At 33.4% G+C, this 22956-nt stretch overlaps 3 protein-coding genes across 4 annotated transcripts in view; 2 read left to right on the top strand and 1 right to left on the bottom strand.

Annotated features, from left to right (window-relative positions):
- Positions 1-22956, bottom strand: part of LOC149911313 (frequenin-2) — a 201170-nt gene that overhangs the window by 3587 nt on the left and 174627 nt on the right. For both annotated transcript variants that reach the window (XM_090105288.1, XM_090105297.1), the window contains exons 3-5: positions 3271-3295; positions 2423-2471; positions 2026-2115 (exon numbers count right to left, since the gene is read on the bottom strand). In XM_090105288.1, the coding sequence (XP_089961414.1) occupies positions 2026-2115; positions 2423-2471; positions 3271-3295 (164 nt within the window). The remainder of the gene's footprint in view (positions 1-2025; positions 2116-2422; positions 2472-3270; positions 3296-22956) is intronic.
- On the top strand, positions 4314-6059 carry LOC149911318 (uncharacterized). The gene is made up of 2 exons (XM_090105281.1): positions 4314-4363; positions 4528-6059. Exons 1-2 carry the CDS (start codon positions 4331-4333, stop codon positions 5638-5640), a joined length of 1146 nt encoding a protein of 381 aa, XP_089961407.1. The 5' UTR covers positions 4314-4330; the 3' UTR covers positions 5641-6059.
- Positions 21289-22180, top strand: LOC149911317 (uncharacterized). Its single transcript, XM_090106577.1, has 2 exons — positions 21289-21315; positions 21533-22180. Exons 1-2 carry the CDS (start codon positions 21289-21291, stop codon positions 22178-22180), a joined length of 675 nt encoding a protein of 224 aa, XP_089962703.1.

Raw genomic sequence — 22956 nt, 5'->3', positions numbered from 1 at the left:
TATTATATTCCTTGAAGTACGAGGATGGTTTTTATCTAGAGAAAATGTAAATATTATGTACCACGGGCGAAGCCGGGGCGGACCGCTAGTAATAAATAAAATTTAAAAACATACCGCCATTTAAAACCTGGTAAACCTTTAATGGTTCTATTCAGTGTAGATCTATTGAACTAGTAGATTTGACTTTTAGCATTAGGTATAGCATTATGTAACATCATCATTATATCGTTGGCCGAGTTTGATAGAAAAGTCCATAATTTTGAAATAGGGAGCAATATATTACAAAATTGTAAAGAAAATACCTACATTAACAAATGTAGGTATTTTCTTTACAAATTTGAATATTCAAGAAGGTATCAAGGAAGGTATAAGGAAAAAGACAACCTTTTTTGAACGAGTAGGTACTCCTAATTAATTAAATATGATAAGAACGATCATAATTCTCATTCGGACTGACTAGTCAAAAATTCAAAATCATTAATAATAACATGATCGAGTAGTAGACTGGGGTAGAAGCCTTTGAAAATAATGAAAAGATAAAAAAAATCGCAGTCGGATGAAACCCATTAGAAAGGGAGGGGAATATGATAAAAATGTAAGGAAAAATAAATTACGGTCAATCCGAGTTCGGGAAGCGGGACGGGGGAGCTTTAAAGAGAAAAAAATGGTTTCTCTCGATTTCCGACAAAACTACAAGTCCTATAGAAAAAAGTTCAATGGCAAAGTTGTAGGTACTTAAAAGTTCTACAACTTTTGTATTCACAATTTTTTCACATAACCTTTTTGTTTCAAAAATTATCTACTCTAGTCTATAGATAGAAAACGATAACTTAGAAATTAATCAAACGAAGTATTTTTCATTTGATTTAAAACCGTATAAAAGCAACAACATTAGACCGTAAATCTAAACACAGTCAGGAATAAAAGTTCTAAAACCAACGCTAAATGAAATGCAGTTTTTTTAAAGCAGCGTCTCTAAAAATCTCATTTAGAATTTTCGAGTAGGTATCACTTCTATCTTCCAATTTATCTGCTAACGAGCTCCTGGTTTCGATGTTGATGTCGCTGGCTTATGAATATTTAACGTTGCAGTCTGTTATCTAATGCAGGTTAATTAATGGCAATCGAAACATGGGCCATATTGAACTGTTAGTTTGCGTCACAGATTAAAATATATATTTGGTATAGTCTGTGCTTCGAGTAAACAGCCAGTTTGATGATGGAATGACTTTGACGCACATTTAAAAAGGAATGATATTTATGAAGCAGCAAACACTTCGTTTTTAATCGTAAAGACATTCGCTTGGAAGCCTATCCTGATACATATTCAATATATTGCACCTCAAGTGAAAGAACGTTGTTTATGACCTGCAGCGTCTCAAAAACAGTCAAAAGGTCAACAAGGATTTGATGATGTACACATCGGATTGATTTCCAAAATTACTGTAGGTCAGAGAAGACTCATTATGGAACATGTTACGCTATCACTTAAAAACTGGTTTAAAATGACATCACATGAATCTCTCCGATCATAAAGCTGATGGAAAAATACTATTTTATCGCACCAGTTAACTCCAACGAGGTTAAAACTGTGAATAGAGCGAATTAATGGGAATGCTTGTGACAGTTACATACTGTAGGATTGCATTCACCTAGTTTTATATAAAAGTATCCAATTATAATATAATTGCACAAAAATATTACTCTTTTCATATTTTATTGACGACAGTTATTAATGAATCGTATCTATCTGACTTGTTTAAATTTTTTTTGTGGTTCAAAATTTATAGCACTAAAGAAAATATAATTAAATGATGTAATCAAAATAATATAAAGAGTATAGTTTGTATTGAAGTCGGTAATACGTGCTTAGCTCAGGTGCTTAGCATTATTGATTTGGATAAAATAAATTATTGGATTATTTAAATATGGATCCGGGGTGGCTCAGTATAGTGCGATCGAATCTCGCTTCATGATTTTCCTTTTTTCAATTTTTTCCGTTTTTAGAAATTTTCAAATACTTACGTTGTTTTCATCGAAAACTCGAAAGACGAGTGAGGCGAATTTACTGGGATCTCCTTGAGGGAAGAACTGCTTGTAGATCTTTATGAATCCCTGAAAAATATTGATTAATAATTTAATATTCTTTAAGTAGGTATTATTTTTATTCGTCAACTATTAAGAGAATGCATGACTTCTCTACTAATTAATAATATTGGAATATTATTAATTCTTTAATAGTTCATGTATAAATTTTATTAGTTTCTTTTTAAATGTTTTTTTCTTCACAAATTTTCGGTTACTTAATAAATATAAAAATAAATGCCGTAAGGTCTTCTGTTATATTTATTTTAGCAAACAACATTAACTTAATTACACTTTGACTTTTTAATATTAATAAAAATGTAAGAGTTAAACGCACCTGCTCAGTTAAAAGTCCATTGGGACAGTCTTTGAGGAATCCTTTGTGCCTGTAAATAAATTAATATACTTACTTTAATGTAGAACAACCTGTTACTAAATTAGTTTATTATATTTTGTTTATAAGTGAAGGTTTTTTTATTTTATTTCATTTTATTATAATATGTATCTACAATAGAAATAAAAAAAATGTCCGACTCTACATATTTACAATTGACGAATTTTTGTTTTATCAACTAATATCGCAACAAGATGTTTCTTATGTTAGAAAATTTGGAAAAGAATAAATCCCCTAAAAACTTATTTAAAGTTAAATGTAAAAATATCTGTTCAGATTTCAGACTTAGAACTATTTATGTTTTCCGCCGTATTGCCTGCAACGTTGTAAGGCCATAGAGCAATTTTGTAGCCAAAAATTGCAATTTTCTATAGGTTTCTTATACTTAACTAGTTCTGTTTGAATAATATTCTGAGCTTATGTTAGTCAGAGATTTATTACTGTAATAAAAATGTTTGCTACTATATGTTTGTGCACGCAATATTTTATTTTATTAACCAATTTTATTATGGCTTGAGGTCGGATATAATCTCTATATGGCATCAAAGTGTTTTTGAAGTGAAAACTTCTTTAGCGGCGTTGGGTATAAAATCTTAAACTCGCGTCAGGACACGTGGCCTGATCGAAAAAGCGTAAGACGGACTTTTTTTTTAGCTTTTATATTCCATGCGTAAGACGGATACCATTCCAAAATATCAAACATGCTGAACGTTAATAATCAAGTTTTCACTTCTGCCGGCACTCCCGGAGTGCAACCAGTCTTTTTTTTATTACATTTAAATATAACTTACCACAGCCGAATCTCCTTCTCAGTAACTGAAACAAAATAAAAATATATTGTTATTATAATAGAGAAATAAACACATCTTTTACAAAGCTTCGAACTTTCCATCATAGGTTCTTTTAAAAACTTGGTATTTGCATAATATGTTAAAAGAAAAAAAATGAAAATTTTAAAGCTCTTTATCGTAAAAAGTTTAAGTTATAAAATTAACGCTGTTCAAAGTTGTAAAGAATTTCTTTGCTTTCCTTCATTTAATGATTGCACATATTTTCAGCGAACAAAAGGCAAATTAATATGCGGCAAAAATATTTCCAATTTAGGTGTTCACTGACCAACTTTCAACGTTCATTCAGCTAGTTTAAATTGGTTTATCCCGATTACATCGATTACTAACCACTTCTATGATAGGAATTTCCATTAAATCTCAGCTTCTCGATCAGATTTTCTGGAATGTAGCTACTGTAACAAGGTATAGTATGTGAGAATCCTATTATTTTAAATGCGACAGTTTTTACATGATTGAGTTTTTGTTCGTTTAATCGCAAAAATGATTGACTTTGGGTGTTTGATTGAATTTGATTGTTTCTATATTTATTATTATTTAAAAGAAATTGGTGCGTTGGGAAGTGAAGAACATTACAACTTTAGAATAGGAAAGTAATAAAAACGATATGACTAAACAAACAATGCAAGCACTGTTTTCTTGTAGATAAGTTGACTAAAAATTGTTATAGGTAATGATATAATTCATTCCTGTTTCAGTTGCTGTGCTTTTTACACTTCTAGTATTAAATTGTTTCTGTTTCAGGTGCTTTACACATTAATAAGAAAAGAATAAGATTAAAAATATTTACTTTTTAAATGTAAATATTTTTGTTTAGTTCATATCAATCGATATGAACTCCAATAGTGCTGTGCGTGTTAATATTCAAAAACGGCGGAAGTGTTCCGAATATCTAACGCGCGCTTTATGCAAATATCCATCAAACCTTTTCATGTTATGGGGAAAAGTTTTATATAAAGCCTTATCGACCAAAACATGCGTCCAGTGGCGAGCTGACTCCATAATGGCTTGGTTATCATATACATTTGTTATATTGGTTAGTAGCGATCGTATATAAAAGTGTATTTTTCACAAATCCGACACTTTACGCGACGAATATTTGTATCTATATTTTGTGTATTTGATGTACACTATCGGCTTATCGAGGATGTATTGTAGTGAATAAAATGCGAGTGTAATTTAAGTTTATTTTTTTTGTAGGCTTTCGCCACAACCGTGTACTGTGCTCCCGAGGGATATAACTACAACAGGCCAGATGTTTCCCTAGAGTTGCCGATCCAGACGAATCAGGAGGTTCAACAGGCAGTTCCGCAGCAGCCCGGACAGATCTTGCAAAAGACTGTGTCTTATTCCATTTCACACGAAGACTACGCATATTTAAATCACCAGAAAGAAGAACTAGCTCAAAATGGCGCGCTTATCCACAACCCGATACCGCACCAGCCACAGATCAATCAATTAGACACAGCAGTTGCAAATATAATTCTTCAAGCTGGCGCGAATCAAGAAAGTATCGTACAAAACAGTGATTCGTCTTCATACAATATACAAAACGATTTACCGCTACAGAATTTGCAAATAAGTACGCCCATATATAATGAAAATGTTAACCGAGTGCTTCAATTACAAACCCCGGCTATAACTCCAAACAACTATTACGCTCAAGAACAAATAAATAATGTTGCCCTAAATTCGCAAAGCGGTGTTCAACAAATAGTAAATATTCAAAATGGTGCTTCTAATGAGCTCGATGTACAAAGCAATTCTTCACCAGTGAATGTACAGATTGCGTCAGGTCAAAATTACCAAAATAATGTGCAGCCGTTAATACCGGCGCAAGGCTTCCAGCCATTTGCGAATGTTAATGGCCCACAGTATAATCTACCATCGAATCAGTTCATTGCGCCGGTTATTACCAAACATATTTATTTCCACGTGCCACCCCCGGATGTTGAAGAAGAGCAGCGCATTCCCATCTCCCCGCCGCCCAAGAAGACCTACAGGATTTTGTTTATAAAACTCCCCGCTCAAGCTTCATCTTCTAATGCTATCGAACTACAACAAAGACTCAGGGCTGTCGCGCCAGTAGAAGAGAAAACTCTTATTTATGTGTTAGTTAAGAAGCCCGAAGAGCAGCAAGTGATCGTTCCCACTGCACCAAAACTGTCAGAACATGAAGTTCTGTTTGTTAAATACAGAGATAACCCGATAACACAGACGGAGGAACTAGAAAGAGTCGTGGAAATACCTCAAAGGAATAGCCAAGTAAATGCACAATCATTGCAGCCTGGGTATGCAAACGGACAATGGTAAATAGTTACTAAATTTGGGTAAAGTTACTTGAATTAATAAGAATATTGTTTCGTTTCTCTTATTTAACATTTTTTGTGTAACATTTTGTAATGCAAAGCTATTTTTTTCTGCCGTTATTTAGTGTGTTTAAAATGATTTTTGTATAATAAGAGTTAATACTGTTGAATTTCTAAATAATGGAACCCGGCTTGTTTAAAATTACAAAAGTTTTTCAGGCATAGTTTGTGAAATTGCCATGTAAAGAGGTAAAAAAAGTTGTTAAAGTATTTGAGGCTGGAATGCGAAGTTTAGTGTTACATGCGAAATAATCATTTCTTCCTCGCTATCACTTTGTTACGCAATTCATTTTGTATAGTAGATACAATATTATGATGTTATGCTAATAATGCAAATTTTTGTAAATAAATTATAGTCATAGAGGCTTGTATAATGTAGGATGTTTAAGATGATTATGTAATAATAATATATTATAGAGTTGAATCTGATAATGTGTCTTAATTAATAGATGGAAAGTTTGTCGATATAATTTATAGTAGAAAATACCACACCCCTTTCAAATGAATTCAAATACTCAACATTTTGAATATGAATGCATACATGTTAGAATATTTCTAAATTAAACGCAAGGCTAAAATATGCACACAAAACCGGTTAGTTAGACATTTATGTAAATTCCAATATTTGCAACAAAAACATAGCATAAAAATAAACTGTAACAGAATATGAAGCAATGCAGCATAATTATTTTCACAGTATTTATTTAAAACAGTTTTGTTAACTGCAAAAATAAACATAGCACGGTTTTGCTGAAATCCAAAGTGCATGTACTCTGATATTTCAAATATAAACGAATAAAATAACTGGCTGCCGGATATAGGAATAGCAATATTTAATTAAAATGGACATCTTTATTTTTGTCCAATTATTAACTGAACAAGAATAATAATTCGCTACTTGCATTTTATATCACGCGTGCAAACGTTCACCATAAATAGGTATTATAATGATATACAACCATAATTTTGGACAAATAACCTAATTGTTATTTTTTTTGACAATAATATTTAATAAGCCCAAATTCGAAGACTCATTTATCTTTAGGTTTACGTCATAAAAGTAGATTTCGCAACTTAAAGTTGGCAACCGAAAAGATATAGGCTCTTATTTACGCCAATATTTTTATAAATTAACGCGCCAGATGCTTAAAACAAAAACAAGAGCCATTAATTATTATTCCATTACTACCAGTTGTAAATGCACTATTAATCAACTTTCTTTCGCGGCCAATATTGTCGGTTTATGACATACTAGTGGTCCGCCCCGGTACATATTTCGCAATAAAAGGTAGCCTATGTCCTTTCTCGGGTATCAAAATATGTATCTCCTGCTCCATACCAAATTTCATGCAAATTGGTTCAGTAGTTTAGGCGTGATTGAGTAACAGACAGACAGACAGAGTTACTTTCGCATTTATAATATTAATATGGATTTCGATATCTCACAAAGTCATTTACATATTACATCATTTGTGTCATAAATACTTGATTACATCTGCATATCAATTGATCGAAAGATCGCGGTGATACATTTTAGTAGTTCGAAACTACATATTTCTTGAAATCATACATGTGTCGTGGCCATATCGTAGATTTGCTCATTTCATGAAATATATACATTTAAAACAGATAGTATATCAAAAAAATAAATGAAATTTAGTTATTTGGTAGAGTTTTAATTATTCATACGGTGATCCTCTATATTTTTATTGCTTTTTAATACTGGACGTGTGAACAGTGAAACACTGGATGATATATTACTTGTGAAAGTAAAGCCGAAGATTTTAATAAAAGATACACAAAATAAATACATATTCATATAATGTTTTATCACGTTACGACGGTGCACTTATTGTTTGAATTTTGGTATAGGTACAAATATAATGGGGCTTTTGAAAGCTATTTCTCACTTAGGTAGCTGCCAATGCTATAATATTGCAGTTTATTTTAGTGAAACGGTTCGGAGAACTGCAGATTTCGGCCTATTGAATGAGTTCTCGATATCAGCACTCAATATAGACGTAGTTATTATAGCGGTACCTTGAACTTATCGAACATATTCGTACACGTGGTATGAAGTATAAAAATGTATAAGTATAAGCATATATAAGTATGTCGAGTATCGGTTGTAAATTTGGTAAATTTGTATCTAGGCAGGTTCATTAAAAACTTCTCAACTACATCGCTGACATAATGTCATGCATCATTATATGAAAACCATTTTTCCTTTAAAGTCTACGTAATGAGATTGAAAAAACGCCTCCGGGCTTATCAAGTGATTCGTATCCGATCTTCCGACAGGTCGGATCTGAAGCAGATAAAACCAACTTCCGGCGCTTTGAGGGCCAACCCCTGACCCCACAGGCCCTTTGTACTATTCTTCACCTTGAGTAGCTGTAGCTATAGTTACCAGTCTTTTCATGTAATTCTTGAATACCTGAATTTGACAGTTTCAACCAGGTGGTCACTCTTTGATATTTTTGCGCTTGTTTTGAGATGGGGCCAGCTTATCTTGTCTTTATATCTTATTTATAAAATGATCAACGTAAAATGATCCATGAAAATTTCCACATTTGAATATTAATATACTCCTTCTTAGTTAATTTAATAGTTAATTTGTAAATGAAGAAAGAAAGAATTTGTAAATGTCATCCAGAATGCGCAGAATGTCCTCTGCACTTCACTAAGTCTTTAAAATTTCATACATTTTTCACTATAATGTTGAAAGATCCGCTGAAAATGGTAGGAAAGTATGCGAACTGACAAGACAGAAATATTTGCGTTAAACCAGCAATATGGCTTATAATTATTTTGAAATTGCAAACTCTACAAAATAGCTGCTCTGAATTTTCTCTGTTTATTTGTGTTCTTCATTAATTCAGGAATTTTCTGGCGGATTGTCCTTTTACCTTTTTAGTTGTTTCAAAGTTTTATTTAGTTTACGGGCGCTTAATAACTTAACGAAAGCTTCATATTGTTTCTCGTAAGAATGGATAACACAATACGCGTCGAACGAGGACGCGACGCGCGGCATTAACATTTTTTATAAACATAATTTAGACAGAACGTGTCCTGTTATTTAAATTTCTATGGACAGAACTATAAATCAATTAATATAATGTTTATACTTTCCATTTAGGTTAATATAACGAACAGAATGTGAAAAACGTATGCATTTTAATACTATTAAAGTATTCAGCGGCATTTCCACACTAGAGTTTTAAAGGTAATAAATGTAAACGTTTGCAACAAACCAAAATATAAAAATCTATTCAAACTCGCCACCCCGCACTCGGTTTTACGGTTTTTATTCATTTCATTTGCATTTCCATTTATTTTATCCAACATCCACAATACGAAATGTTAGCATAAATTATTAAAATTTATAATCTACGACGTTAATATTTTAATTCAAGCTTGACTTGCCAAATCGAAAACGAAAGTAAGCAATAAGATAAAATTATTTTTCGCTTATCTTTTTTGAATTCATTTCACGCATCATCACCTTTTATTCGTTGAAATATTGTGAGTCTTTCAGTTTGATATTTAAGTAGGTATATCATCTAATATTATTTCATTCCGCAATATTGTATTTATTATTCGGGACAATCACGGACATATCTTATGTCTTTCAAGAACATCAGAACATCATATTGTATCAGGAGAACAATTAAAACCTAACGACATTATCGGACGACATTAAATCGTAAGTAGTAATGAAGTCAATGGAGCGTATTTTGTTCGTATTTTAGGGGCAACTGCCGCAGATCTCCTTTGCTTTCGGAAATGGTGTGTCAAAAGGGTTAAAATTTACGGTTATGGCTGGAGAATCTGTTTTCAGATTGCTGTATACATTTCGAAATCGCAATGAATACGTTTCAGTGAATACAGTTCAGAGTTCTATTTTAATGTTCACTAAGTATTTAGTAGTTGGTAGTGCGATGACCCCTGGACAGCAATTATTGCCATAATTGCGAATTCAGGTGTCATTGACTTCTGTTGCGAAAGTTTGGGTTAACTTCTATTTGGAATGCTAAAACGATTAGGGTAAGTTCATGTTTAAATAATTATTTCTAGTTCTAACTTTAATAACTGCACAATATTCGTTTTTATTCAACTGAATCTAAGAAATCCTCTTTCGTCTGACGTCTGTGCGGATCGGTCACGTATTTTTTTCTCCACGCGAAATAATAAAAAAAACGCGATTTACCGTGTGTGATCGACTCCATCTCGTATTACGAATACTATGTTTACTTTCTGAACACTAATCAAACACATAGATCAGTAGTGCAAGTGCTAACTTTGTGAATTAATAAACAATCTGCAATAACTTATCGTGTGTAACTGTGATACTGTGGGTGGATTAATATTTTTTTAAACTCCTTCACCCACATCAGTTTATATCCTACAACATTTCGTACCAACTGATTGAACAATTTAGCGTATAATCTAAGTGTAATCTTGGCAGAGAAACGCAGGCCGCGGACTACAGCACCTATATCGGTGATCGGATCGGACGATCGATACCTGGAAGTGCCATAGGATTTTTTTATTTTTTTATTTTTTTTTTCTTTTTTATTCTTATTTTGAGAATACAATTTGAGACATGATGCAATGCGGAGCGTGCTTGCAAATGATCAAAGAAAGTAAAAATAAAATATTACGCTGTTCCAAGTGTCTCGATACATTTCATGCTTTGTGCGGTATGCAAAAAATAGATGAATTTAATAAACTAAGCGCTGACGCTAAAGCTAATTGGACATGTACACCGTGTAATATTAAACAGAAAAAGCCCGGCAACAACTCGGAAACCCCAGTCCGCGCGGCAATCACTCCATCAACTAACATCACCCAGCGTTTAAAGCAAAACATAAATATCCCGTCCCCCTCATCTACATTATCTTCGTCTCCGGGCTCAACTAATATATCCACGGATACGCTAAGGACATTAATACGTGAGGAACTAAAAAACGCACTCCATGATTATGTAGAAGAGAAAATCGGTTCACAGCTGAAAGAAATAAGGAAGGAAATCGAAGATTTCAGGTCCTCCCTGTCATTTATTAGCGAACAATATGATGAAATAAAGACAGACTACCAAACAAAATTTAAAACTCTTCAAGATCTAGTGTCTGAAAACACATCCCTCCGGAGCTCAGTACAAGTCCTCACCTCCCGTTTCAACCAGTTGGATCAACTATCTCGCGCCAGTAACTTAGAAATTCAGTGCGTCCCGGAATACAAACAAGAAAACATTCCTACCATGGTAATGCAAATAGCACGCACTGTGAAATTCCCACTAACGGACTCTGACATTCAACACTGCACACGAATTTCAAAACTTAATAAAGATAGCAATCGCCCTCGATCTATTCTTGTCAAGCTAAGCTGCCCACGACAACGTGACAATTTCCTTAGGGCTATTGTTAAATATAATAAGGAATCTAAAGTAAAACTGCAAACCAGTGACTTGGGAATCTGCACGACCGAACCTTCACCTGTTTTCGCTGTAGAACATCTTACTCCAGAAAATAAATTTCTTCACGCTGAGGCCAGAAAAAAATCTAAGGAGCTGGGCTATAAGTTCGTATGGATCCGCGGTGGCAGAATCTTTCTCAAAAAGATACCTACATCCAATGCTATTTTAGTGAGAGATCTAGACGATCTTAAAAACCTCAAGGAGTAGTATTTAACTAATTTTATTTATAATTTCATTTTAAAAAAACAGCAAATTTTTACTAGGGCTTTGTGTAATGAACTGTACTTTCTTACCCATAAATTATCTTTTTTTGTTATATTCAACGATCACTGTATGTTTGTGTTTCTCAGTATTTTTTAGATGTTACATCTTTACTCTTATACATTCAGACAAACGCTTAATTGTAATTATAGAACTAACAAACCTTAAATTTCAGACAGAGTGTAAACACTACGGATTGAAAATTTTAACTGTTTTAAAACGGATCATTCACGTAATAACTTTTTACTGTTTTCTGTGTATGTTCATGTGTTCACATAAAACTATGAGTACGTTCATCCGCAGTATTTCAAAAATTAAATTTCTGCAAAACACCTCTATCGCCACACTATCAAAGAATACACCCCCCATAGTCTTCATGACTTCATACTTTGTGCCTTACACAATCTTACTAATCACTTCTGTAAATTTTGTCGATTATCCCAAACATAATGTACATAATCAAAAAATAATCATTATTCCACTGATTTTGCAACTCCACCATAACTATTATGGCTAGCACATATAACTTAATTAATGACATAGACAGTACTAATTTTCATTTAAGCACTAAATACAGCAGCGCACAGGAGTGCTTGCAAGGTCTTGGCGACCCAAATACACAGCTAACGATCATATGCCAAAATATTCGCAGCATCGTTAAGAATTTTGATAATTTTACTGTTTTCCTACACCAACTGAACTTTTTACCGGATATCATAATACTTACAGAATGCCGCCTTAGTGATAACATACCACCCATGAAATTACCTAATTATGAATGTCACTACTCTAATAATTATATCAATCAAAATGATGGCATCGCGGTCTTCTACAAAACTTCTCTACAGATTGTAATAGAGGAACCGCCTTTTAATGAAGCAAACTGTTTACTTGTTTATATTGGTAAGGAATACCTTATCTGTGCTATTTACAGATCCCCATCTTTTTATAACTTAAACAATTTTACCATCTCCCTAGAAAACGTTATGCAATCATGCAAAGTAGCAAACTGTGTCATAACAGGAGACATAAACATTAACATCGCCACGGACACAAAAGACAAACGTGCTTCCGATTATCTGGACCTTACTGGACACTATGGTTACTATCCAGGCCATACATATCCCACCCATGATCGTACATGTCTGGATCATGTCATGATTAAATCCAAAAAATCTGCCAAAATCGTGATATGTGAGTCAGGAATCACAGACCATGACACAGTCCTCATAGGGTTTGGCAAAAATTGTTCTAATGAGTGCTCACCGCATAAAAACCAGCTGAAAACTAAAATCGACTACCCGAGCTTATCTAAAGCTGTTTCAGAAACGGACTGGAGCTATATATATACATACACAGATATAAATCAAGCATTAAGTAACTTCACGAACAAACTTAGTAACATTATTCAAAATTTCACAACAAAGGAAACTATACGCAACTCAAAAAACATTAAAAAGCCTTGGATATCTAAAGGATTAATAAAATGTATACGCAAGAGAGATGAACTACACATTGAAGCAAGAAAGAAAGAGAATAAAAACGACTTAAACATACAGAATCAATATAAAAAGTATAGAAACTATTGTAACAATCTTATAAAAAACCTGAAAAACGAATATGAAGGAAACCAGCTACGTGACGCAAACGGTGACAGCAAAAAGACCTGGAAGGCAGTAAAGAGCATATGTAACATTAAAAACAAGACCTCTAATAGCACAGCACTGTTAGCTACATCTACCGACCCCGACGCAAATTTAAATAACATTAACAGCTTCTTTGCTGGTGTGGGAGAGCATCTTGCTGAAAAAACACTACGTCTGTTAAATAAATCCGAAGTCGAGCTGGCTGACATGCTTGATCCGCAGAATGACAATAATTTGTCGGGTAAATCCTTTTTTGCAACGGCAACCGATGAGACTGAAGTGAAAAAGCTAATAAGCAATCTTAAGGAATGTTCAGCACCAGGGTGGGACGGAATCACCAACAAAATACTTAAGCTAACTAAAGATCATGTAGCTTCACCCATTGCTTTTTTGTGTAACCTTAGCATCTCAACCGGAATAGTCCCACTTTCAATGAAAACGGCCGATGTATGCCCAATTTTCAAGTCAGGCGATAACACGATTCCCTCAAATTACCGTCCAATATCACTTCTCACTTCGGTTTCCAAAATTCTAGAAAAAATTATGAATACCAGGCTTCTAAAATATCTCGAAAAGAATCGATTAATATCAGACAACCAGTATGGTTTCCGTAGCCAAAGATCAACAGAAAATGCAGTAACAAATCTTATCGATTTTGTCACCTCTAAATTGGACGATGGATATAAATGTATTGGAGTGTTCCTAGATTTAGCGAAAGCTTTTGATACAGTGTCTAGACGCATTCTTTTAAAAAAGTTGGAATCCTTCGGCATCAGGGGCACTCCTTTAGCGTGGTTTCAATCCTATCTCACTGAACGTAGGCAAAGAACTTGTATAGGTCAAAAGCACAGTAGCTATGACACAATCAACTTTGGCGTACCACAAGGCAGTGTGCTAGCACCGACCCTCTTCATTCTCTACATAAATAGTCTCTGTTCCTTACAGCTACCCAAATCAAAAATCTTCACTTATGCCGATGACACTGCCATCGTCTTCTACGACAAAACCTGGGAAAAAGCGTACGAGGTTGCAAATACTGGTATAAAGCAAGTCTCTAATTGGCTGAATCTCAATCTCCTAACGCTTAACGCAGAAAAAACAAAGGTCATCAATTTCAGCGTTAACAAAAGAAACTCATGCAAACAGCGTCTCGCCATTAAATTTCACTATGGCAACTGCTCACAAAATAACATAATATGCGACTGTCCCGCATTCGAAGAAGTTCAAAATATTCGTTATCTTGGAGTCTATGTAGATAACCATCTCAACTGGAAAAAACAAATTGATTATGTCTCAGGTCGCCTACGTAAGCTAATATATATATTTAAAAGAATGGGCCAAGTCGCTTCGGACAAACTGCTTAAAATGATCTACTGCTCATTATGCGAATCCATAATCAACTACTGCATTGTAGTATGGGGTGCTGCACATAAAACACATTTAATGAGAGTAGAGCGTTCCCAACGAGCCATACTAAAGGTATCATATAGGAAACCCCGTCGCTACCCAACTGATATCCTCTACCAGGAGACCGGTTGTATGCGAGTGCGACAACTATACATTATGTCGGTCGCTCTTCGGTTCCACAAAACTGCACCATCAAATATGTATGTCCCTTCTCGTTCCCAAAGATGTAGAAAATGGAATAGACCTAAAACTAAACTAAATTTTGGCAAAAAATCATATCTATACATGGGTCCTTTTATTTACGAAAAACTAAATTTAGCAACTAACCTCCTACCCCTGACCAAGAGGCAATGCAAAAAACATATAAAAAAATTCCTTTGTGGTTTGGACTACGAACACACCGAAAACTTCCTCAGACCATTAAAATAATTCTACAAACTCACTCAAGACATTCATCCTATCTCATTCACTCTCAGAAATTTATTCAAATAGCATATTGCATGTATTTTCGTAGTTAAGAATTTACCTCTGTATAAACTGTAAATAGACGTAAGCTGGAAGAGACTATTCTCCACAACACAGGGAATCCTAGTGTGGAGATTAGTGCATTGTATTATCTACAAAATGTTTATGCAACAATAAAGATTTTTGTATTTTTTTTTTTTTTTTTGAATAAATACAAAACTTTTTAGGGTAGGTAGGTACATTGACATTTGATAACGTTTACGCTTCGAAACAAATTATGAAGGCAATAAAAGTAAAATTAATTTTACTAAAACAGTTTGTCACTTAGACCACTACAAAGCAATACTTATCACCTTTCAAAATACCCGGAACATATGAACGTGATATATTGCAAAATTAATGTCCTCCTGTAACGATATATATTTTATAAGCATAAAGTACGTTTCAATCGTTTTATTTTAGTGAGTGTAGTCTCAGCTTAGGTCACACAATTTAATGTGATTTACGACACGACGAGGAGTCTTCGATAAGATTAATCACTGACTTGTTAATGAAATAGTTTTAGTGTCACCTTACTACCTACACTACCTATTAGGAGTTACGAAGCGTTTGATTATTGTTTCGTATATTGTTTGAACATTTTTTTAATAATGTACTTACCTCAATTATTATTCAGAACTAAGTAATGTATAAAATTACATTTGTTTGTTAAAATGAATGACGAATTAGTCACCTAACTACCATTTCAATTGAGAAGTTGTAACTAAATTTACTTAGTTTTTTATATATATACCTAATATATTTACTAAATTCCTATCGTAAATAATGAAATTGTCGACATTGTACTCAAAAGCATTAGGAAAAAGGCGGCAAATATAGCACAGAGCCACAAAGCTTTTGCATTTCCTTGCCAGTAATTTGTTTAAATAAGGTCAAGAATCAAGATACTAAAACTATGGCCGAACTAAAACATTGCTCAACTATAGTCTCTAGAGGAAATTTGAAGATAAAATTCAAATGGGAAAGAAGATAAAAGCTTTGTTCTCGAATAATGTGGCTTTAAGACTTGTAGTTTTTAAAATATAAACCTTTATTTTGGACCAACGTTGTAGCTATTTAGATACTGGCTAATTTAAATACTTACATATAATTTCTGAGTTATAAGGCCGACCAAAAATGTACAATATATTTTACATTTAAAAAAGTTTAAAAGAGAGAAAATGTTTTCCCCTTTCTATAATTTTTATTGAAAAGTAAAATAAATATATATTTAGTCAAATTACACCTACGATATTCTTAGCTTTTTATATTTAGGTACAGATTAGCATAACCGCGCAAGCATTAGCACGTGACGTATGTTCACCGTGGTTCATTAAGGCTGCATTGATGAGGAATAATGAAAATAGACAACTCAGCTAATGGTAAATATGGATGTACATGTAAAACCTATATGTAACATAATTATGAAGTTATGTGCCTGAAGTTAAAATATCCATAAAATTTAGCTTCCTGTGTGTATTTTATGCAATTTACACGTTTCCTACGTACAATATAACATCGTGAGCAATTGTTTTTGCTCTCATATTTTAACAGGCGATAAAATTTTATAGGTGTATTGTTAGAACTTAGAAGCAAGGCTATAACAAGATTGTATCTTTTATTAATCATACACTTCGCTATTGAATGAGAATAGTAATCATTTTAAAGATTCTAAATAAGTGATGTAAGGATTTTTATTTATTTTTATTTTATCTTCTCATATTTTGTGATTATACCTATCTACTGTAAATAGTGTTCGCAGTTCAGCCCGGTTTCGGTCGTGGTACATTGAATTAGGGAACACGTACATTCGTTCATATCCCATAGTGAAAGAATGAGGTTTCCTTTAAAAAAAATACAGTTGCTTTACTTTTACCAAAAATAAAATCTTAAAAACTTGAATTAGAAATTTTGGAATATGTTGTGACAGGACAAAGTAATTTAACAAGCGTGAGTCGTGACATAAAGTTTAACAAATTAATATAACTTCGAAAGTTTGATTGAAAAAGCCGCGACTCAAATTAAATAAATGAGGTGTTGACGATCCGTCCTTTGCTACAAGAAACTGTATTTAAGATTAGGTACATTTTAATCTTAAATTTTTACGTTTAATAAACGAAGATATTATTAGCAATACGATTTAACTTTTGAAATAGAATTTACTTACGGATAAGTTATGATTTTCCATTTAATAGAAACAAGAGATGACAGTTTCGTCAAGCTCAATTAATTAATTTGTTGATCTTAATTGATGTACAAACTCCAGATTTCGTGGTACTAAAATCGTATTCGATTAATATAAATCGCTTATATATAAACTATACACTAATTGAGTTGGAGCTCACGTTGTATCGACGGATTAAAAAATATTAATCTTTATTGCATAATCCAGTTTTTCCTGGAACTAAACAATTCATGGATTTAGAACATAATCTCATTTGATTTTAATGGATGTAAGGTGGAAGTTTTAGAGTGAATTTTCAGGCAGGATAAAAGCAAAGGTAATAGAATTAGCAAGGTACTCTAAAAACGCAATACCAGCATTTCACTTCACACCTGTGTACGAGAGTGTTAGTGCAAGGTGGTCAGTACTAATAAATCATATTATATAAGGGACCTGGGTGGGTCTAGCCCTATCGTGATGACTTTATTAAAGTACATACTAGGTTTCCGCCCGCGGCTTCGCCCGCGCAGTCAAAGAAAAACCCGCATAGTTCCCGTTCCCGTGGGATATCCGAGATTGCGTCATTTTCCCGGGATAAAAAGTAGCCTATGTCCTTTCTCGGGTATCAAAATATCTCCATACCAAATTTCTTGAAAATTGGTTCAGTAGTTTAGGTGTGATTAAGTAGGTAACAGGCAGACAGACAGAGTTACTTTCGCATTTATAATATTAAGTATGGATGGCAAAATGACAGCGCTATATAGGTTGAATACACGTAGTATCACTTCTCCAAACTGGAAATAATAAACTATAAGACAACATGCTAATCTTCCTGGGCTGACTTAAGGGATTTTTGATTTCCTAGTTATAGAGATTTGAAGTTAGTTCAATATGTTCAATTAATATTTCTACTAAAATGGACTGAGATACCGAAAATAGAATTTAAGACCACGGTTTATATTTCCACTAAATTTCCGCCCGCGGCTTCGCCCGCGTTTGCAAAGGAAAACCCGCATAGTTCCCGTTCCCGTGGGATTTCCGGGATAAAAACTATCCTATGTGTTAATCCAAGTTACCCTCTATATATGTGCTAAATTTCATTGTAATCGGTTCAGTAGTTTTTACGTGAAAGAGTAACAAACATCCATACATCCATACATCCTTACAAACTTTCGCCTTTATAATATATATTAGATACTAGCTGTCCGCCCCGGCTTCGCCCGTGGTACATATTTACGTTTTCTCTCCATAAGAACCATCCTCGTACTTCAAGGAATATAATAAAAAAAGAATTAACGAAATCGGTTCAGCCGTTCTCAAGTTATGCGCTTACCAACACATTTTGGGATTCATTTTTATATTATAAGATTAGATATATTAGAATATTAGATTTTCCATCAAAGTTTGCGTTGATTAAAGTGCAATCCAATCATGTTATCTGTGTAACAAAATTGTAGTCAAACATTTATCCATTCAACTTTCTTTTTAGGGAAAATAATAAAAGTTATTAATTACCCACTCGAATGTTTACAAAACTTGACGTGTGTTATATTGACGTGTTTTAAATTAGTCCATAAAAGGGCAGTTAAAGTCATCGTAAACTAAGATATGTAAATATATCGAGGTAAATCAATGCGCATAAGAAATCCGAGCCTGAAGAAATAATAAAAAAGAAAACTAAAACTTCCAATCTAAGAGTCACTTTTCTAATCTCTTTGTCTGCGTTACAATGCAATTTTTACTAAGAGGGACTTTTTTACTTAGTTTCTTTTTGATATTTTCCATTAAATATTAAAATGTTTCATAATGGTCCTTTACACGCTATTCGCCTACATAAACCACAGATTAACAAAAGACTCATGTAAAATTTAGTATAAATATTTTTAAACGAAAACACAAAAGGTTTATTGAAGGCATTCGTGAAATTCGGTATATTTTTAGTCAGCTTTTTATGAGCAAATAAATGGTCATGTAAAATTCTTTTCAATTTTACTTCAATTGAGAGCATTATACAATACTGAGGTTCATGGAATATCTATAGAATGCTTAGTGGTTTTTGTTCGAAAGCTGTCTTTGTTTATAGTTATTCTAAATTACTTTCTGCCCTCTAATGCGAGTCTGGAGTGATGTTATGTAACTACAGTAATGACATTTGTTCCGATGTATTGGCAAAGTTAATGTGTACTCATTATTTTGGAGCCTGATCATTAATTAAGCTGATTCTGAGGTTTTTATCACAGGCTTGTAATGAAAAGTTTTAGATAACAAGTTTTCGTCGTTTGGGGGATTTTAGTAACGTGATGACATGGTAAGGTCACAACTTAAGAATTGCGGTTATGAGTAGTTGAATAAAATATTTTCATTTTTTTTAATAATATTCGTAAGTGGATTCTGAGTAATATATAAGTGTCTTATGAGATTTCTTTATTTTTTTTTTAATTTTTGGCTATCTAATAGTTTTTACCCGCCGAACTTATAATAATATAGTCGAAACATTTAAAAAGTAAATTTAAAATCCGAATTAATTAAACTCCACAAAGTCTACGCAACTCTATACTTAGTTTGTAGCACTAATTAAATATTATATCAGTTAGCAACTTTGAAAGTATGGATAATATATAAGTTGAGAAATTGTAGCAAAAAGCGCTCAGATTTTCATAACAAGACGGGTACTGTTAGATAACTTTTAAAGTGTTTATTTTTGTAACTATTTCAAAGTTGTAGAAAAATTTAAAGTAGACGAGCCGTGAACGGCGATAGCGAACAGGCGTTCCAAAAGTGACGGAGTTTTTGCATTTACCTCATTTTTAAATATTTTAAGGTCATGTCTAGGGTGGATGTACCACTAGTTGACCATTTAAGCGGTTTTATATTTAGCTATATATAAAAAACGGGTTATTTGTTTTACGTTCAATGTTATTTTTGGGACACAGATAATTGAATACTCACTGTAACTATTGTTCTTAATATCAATTTGATAACCTTCAAAGGTTTTATGAAAACTACTCTGAAAGTTATTTCTGCTAAAAACACCATTACTTGACCACTGATCACCAATATCTGACCATCATTACTCTAAAAGTTGACCATTTTCAAAATGGACAAAATGTCCTTCTTCGAACATTAGTTTTGTTTAATAAAGAAATATATTATATAATAAATAAAGATAGGTTGATGAAATCAAACCACTTGGTCACGGAAATCAAGTGGACAACTCAAGGTTAATAATATTCTCGGCCCCGAAACCTGACCAACTAAGTTCGGTATAAAAATCTTACGGTGGTCAGCTTTTGGAAATATGCAACATAAAGCTATGACTTAACTACGGCTTATATGGTTTGTTAAATTAGGTAGGTATAAGCACAAACCAAAGCAAGTCTTTCTTGGCAAAATATAAAGAACCAAGAGCTGACCATACTGGTCAACAATGGGCGAAAAATTGTTTTCGTTGCTCCAAAAGATAACCAGTCCGCTAAAAATCATGAAAAACTGTTCATGCCAAAAATGAAGCCGAAAGTCTATAATAGAATGGTTCAACATTATGCCTATAACAAGACATATAAAGAGTAATCGATTGCATTCAAGATAAATTAAGATTTCCCAATCAACTCCCGATAAAAAACTCTTAGTAAAAATGTGATTACTTACGGGGCACCTACTTAATTACATCTTCGTGTTGAAAAAATGTCAATATTTCTGACCAATGGCAGCAAGGTTTGTTTTTATTTTATAGATGATGTTGCTTTATAGAAAAAACAATAAACTATCATCTGGGGCTGCCGTATTTTCTTAATTGGCGCGTATATTTGAATTTCGGTCATGTATTGGCGCTTGGTCAGCTAGTGGTACATTGACCCTACATTTAAACTTTTTGTACATATTTTAAGTACAAACATTGAGTGAGATTGTAATACTAAGAAATTTAATTATTCATCCTTCTGCAAATACTTATTGTTACTTTATCCAACATCAATGACCTAACCTGAAAATGGATAACTTGTAAGACAAAGATGTTTTTTTCCCAACGACATCGTGGAATAAACATCCGTGGTTAGTTCTGTATGTTTGTAAACAGAACTATGCTGGCTAGTGAGCGCTTCCTCAGTAGACCGTTGATTGTTCCCGCGCACCATGTGTGAAACGAATCGTAAGAAAATTGTAAGTTCTAGTTGTAGTAATTATTGTATTCATATTGAATCTTGAGTAAAATTTACATGTATAGCCTATATAGAGACAACAACGGTTTTCTTGTAATTTTGCATAATATTGACCGTAGCTCGGCTAATTTCTACATTTTTAGGATCCTGGTTTCCTTCGACTCTATTTGAATGTCCATTAAATATTGTCCTTTATAACCAAAGTATTTGTCTTGCAGAAATTGCTCGTGTTCATCGCATTTACCACGGCACAAAGCTTTCCAATCTATAACGGGTTCTCTGTCAATTTCACTCCGATGGTAAATAAAGAAGAGGTAAAGCCGAAGACATTTGGTTCACTCTTTGCGAAAATACCCCAAGAATTACCAAAGGCCGCTCAAGAAGGCCTGTCCCAAGCGATATTCTCGAACGTCGGATACCTCGGCGCGGGTTGTACCAATCAGATCGCTAAAATCCTCTTCCCCACAAAAAATTCACCCAACCTACTTGATAACATAACCTCCTGGACCAACGGCAATTTTATCAACATACCAATTTTGAAGCAGCCCGTCAATGATTACAAAATATTAATAGCTGCCGCGCCACCTAACGTGAAAATTAATAAAGCCGATGATAACCGGCCCTTGCTGGTGTACATTGTATTTCCCAATGAAGACAACAGCACTGATGTCGCGAAAATGTCAATACCGACTGTGTACTTTGTTAATAAAGTAAAAGGAGTTATGGATATGGAGACCAAATTAAGGCTGGATCCTGTTCTCCTAGTGGATCATAATAGAACGATTACGAAATTGAAAAGTAGGGAAATAGCAAAGTTTGTTAAGTTTAAGAATAAAAAGATCAATCATTTCGATTCGAATCAATGACTTGCTGCGTATAAATAAATTTACGATAATTGAGTGTGTGCTAGTTATTTTTTATTATTAAATTAGAAATAGTAATAGATTCTTATGGCAAAATTCCTTTTAAAGAGTTTCATTTAACTATTTTTTTACGCGATGCGCAGCGAAAACCAACTACAAAGTAAAATTACAAACAGCTTGAGAAGATTAAATATGTAAGTAATTTAATTAAAATTCGTATCAAGTTAAAGCAGAATACAACACTTATAAATAGTTTTTAGTAACAGAAGCGAATTAATTTTGAGCGAGCAATTAATAATAATCAATCAAGTTGGACGGACCCTTTTTCGTTTCCAGTCTTGAGGCGTGGGCTGTGAGGGAGTCACTGTTTTTAATAGTCAAGTCAACTGTCTTAATTTATTGGTTTACCCTCCATACTGTTTATGTACAATTTCAGGCGGCTACAAAAAGGGGATGATCTTCATTCGCGTCTGTTATGATTCAGCACTTTGTCATGTATAAATTGATTTTGAAAATGCACATTCAGGTACTAAAACTGTCAGTTGTTTAAAGGATGTTTTTTGCATATATTATACACGTGCCTAATGCCTAATACCACACTTTGTGACTAAGCAAACTTTATTGCATCGCCTGAATTTTGTTGAATTCATTAAGACTTACCAACAACAACTACTACCTTTCTATACGAAGTACTATCGTTATTATTTAGACTATGGTGCTAATACAGACTATAATATATGAGACCTATCCATCCTCACTAATTTTCGCGTCTAGTATAG

This window comes from Colias eurytheme, chromosome 1 (assembly GCF_061535395.1).
Source record: "Colias eurytheme isolate Ceu_HAF_F1 chromosome 1, ilColEury1 Martin Lab GWU primary, whole genome shotgun sequence".
Lineage (NCBI taxonomy): Eukaryota > Metazoa > Arthropoda > Insecta > Lepidoptera > Pieridae > Colias > Colias eurytheme.
This window is presented reverse-complemented; position numbering and strand designations above follow the sequence as displayed.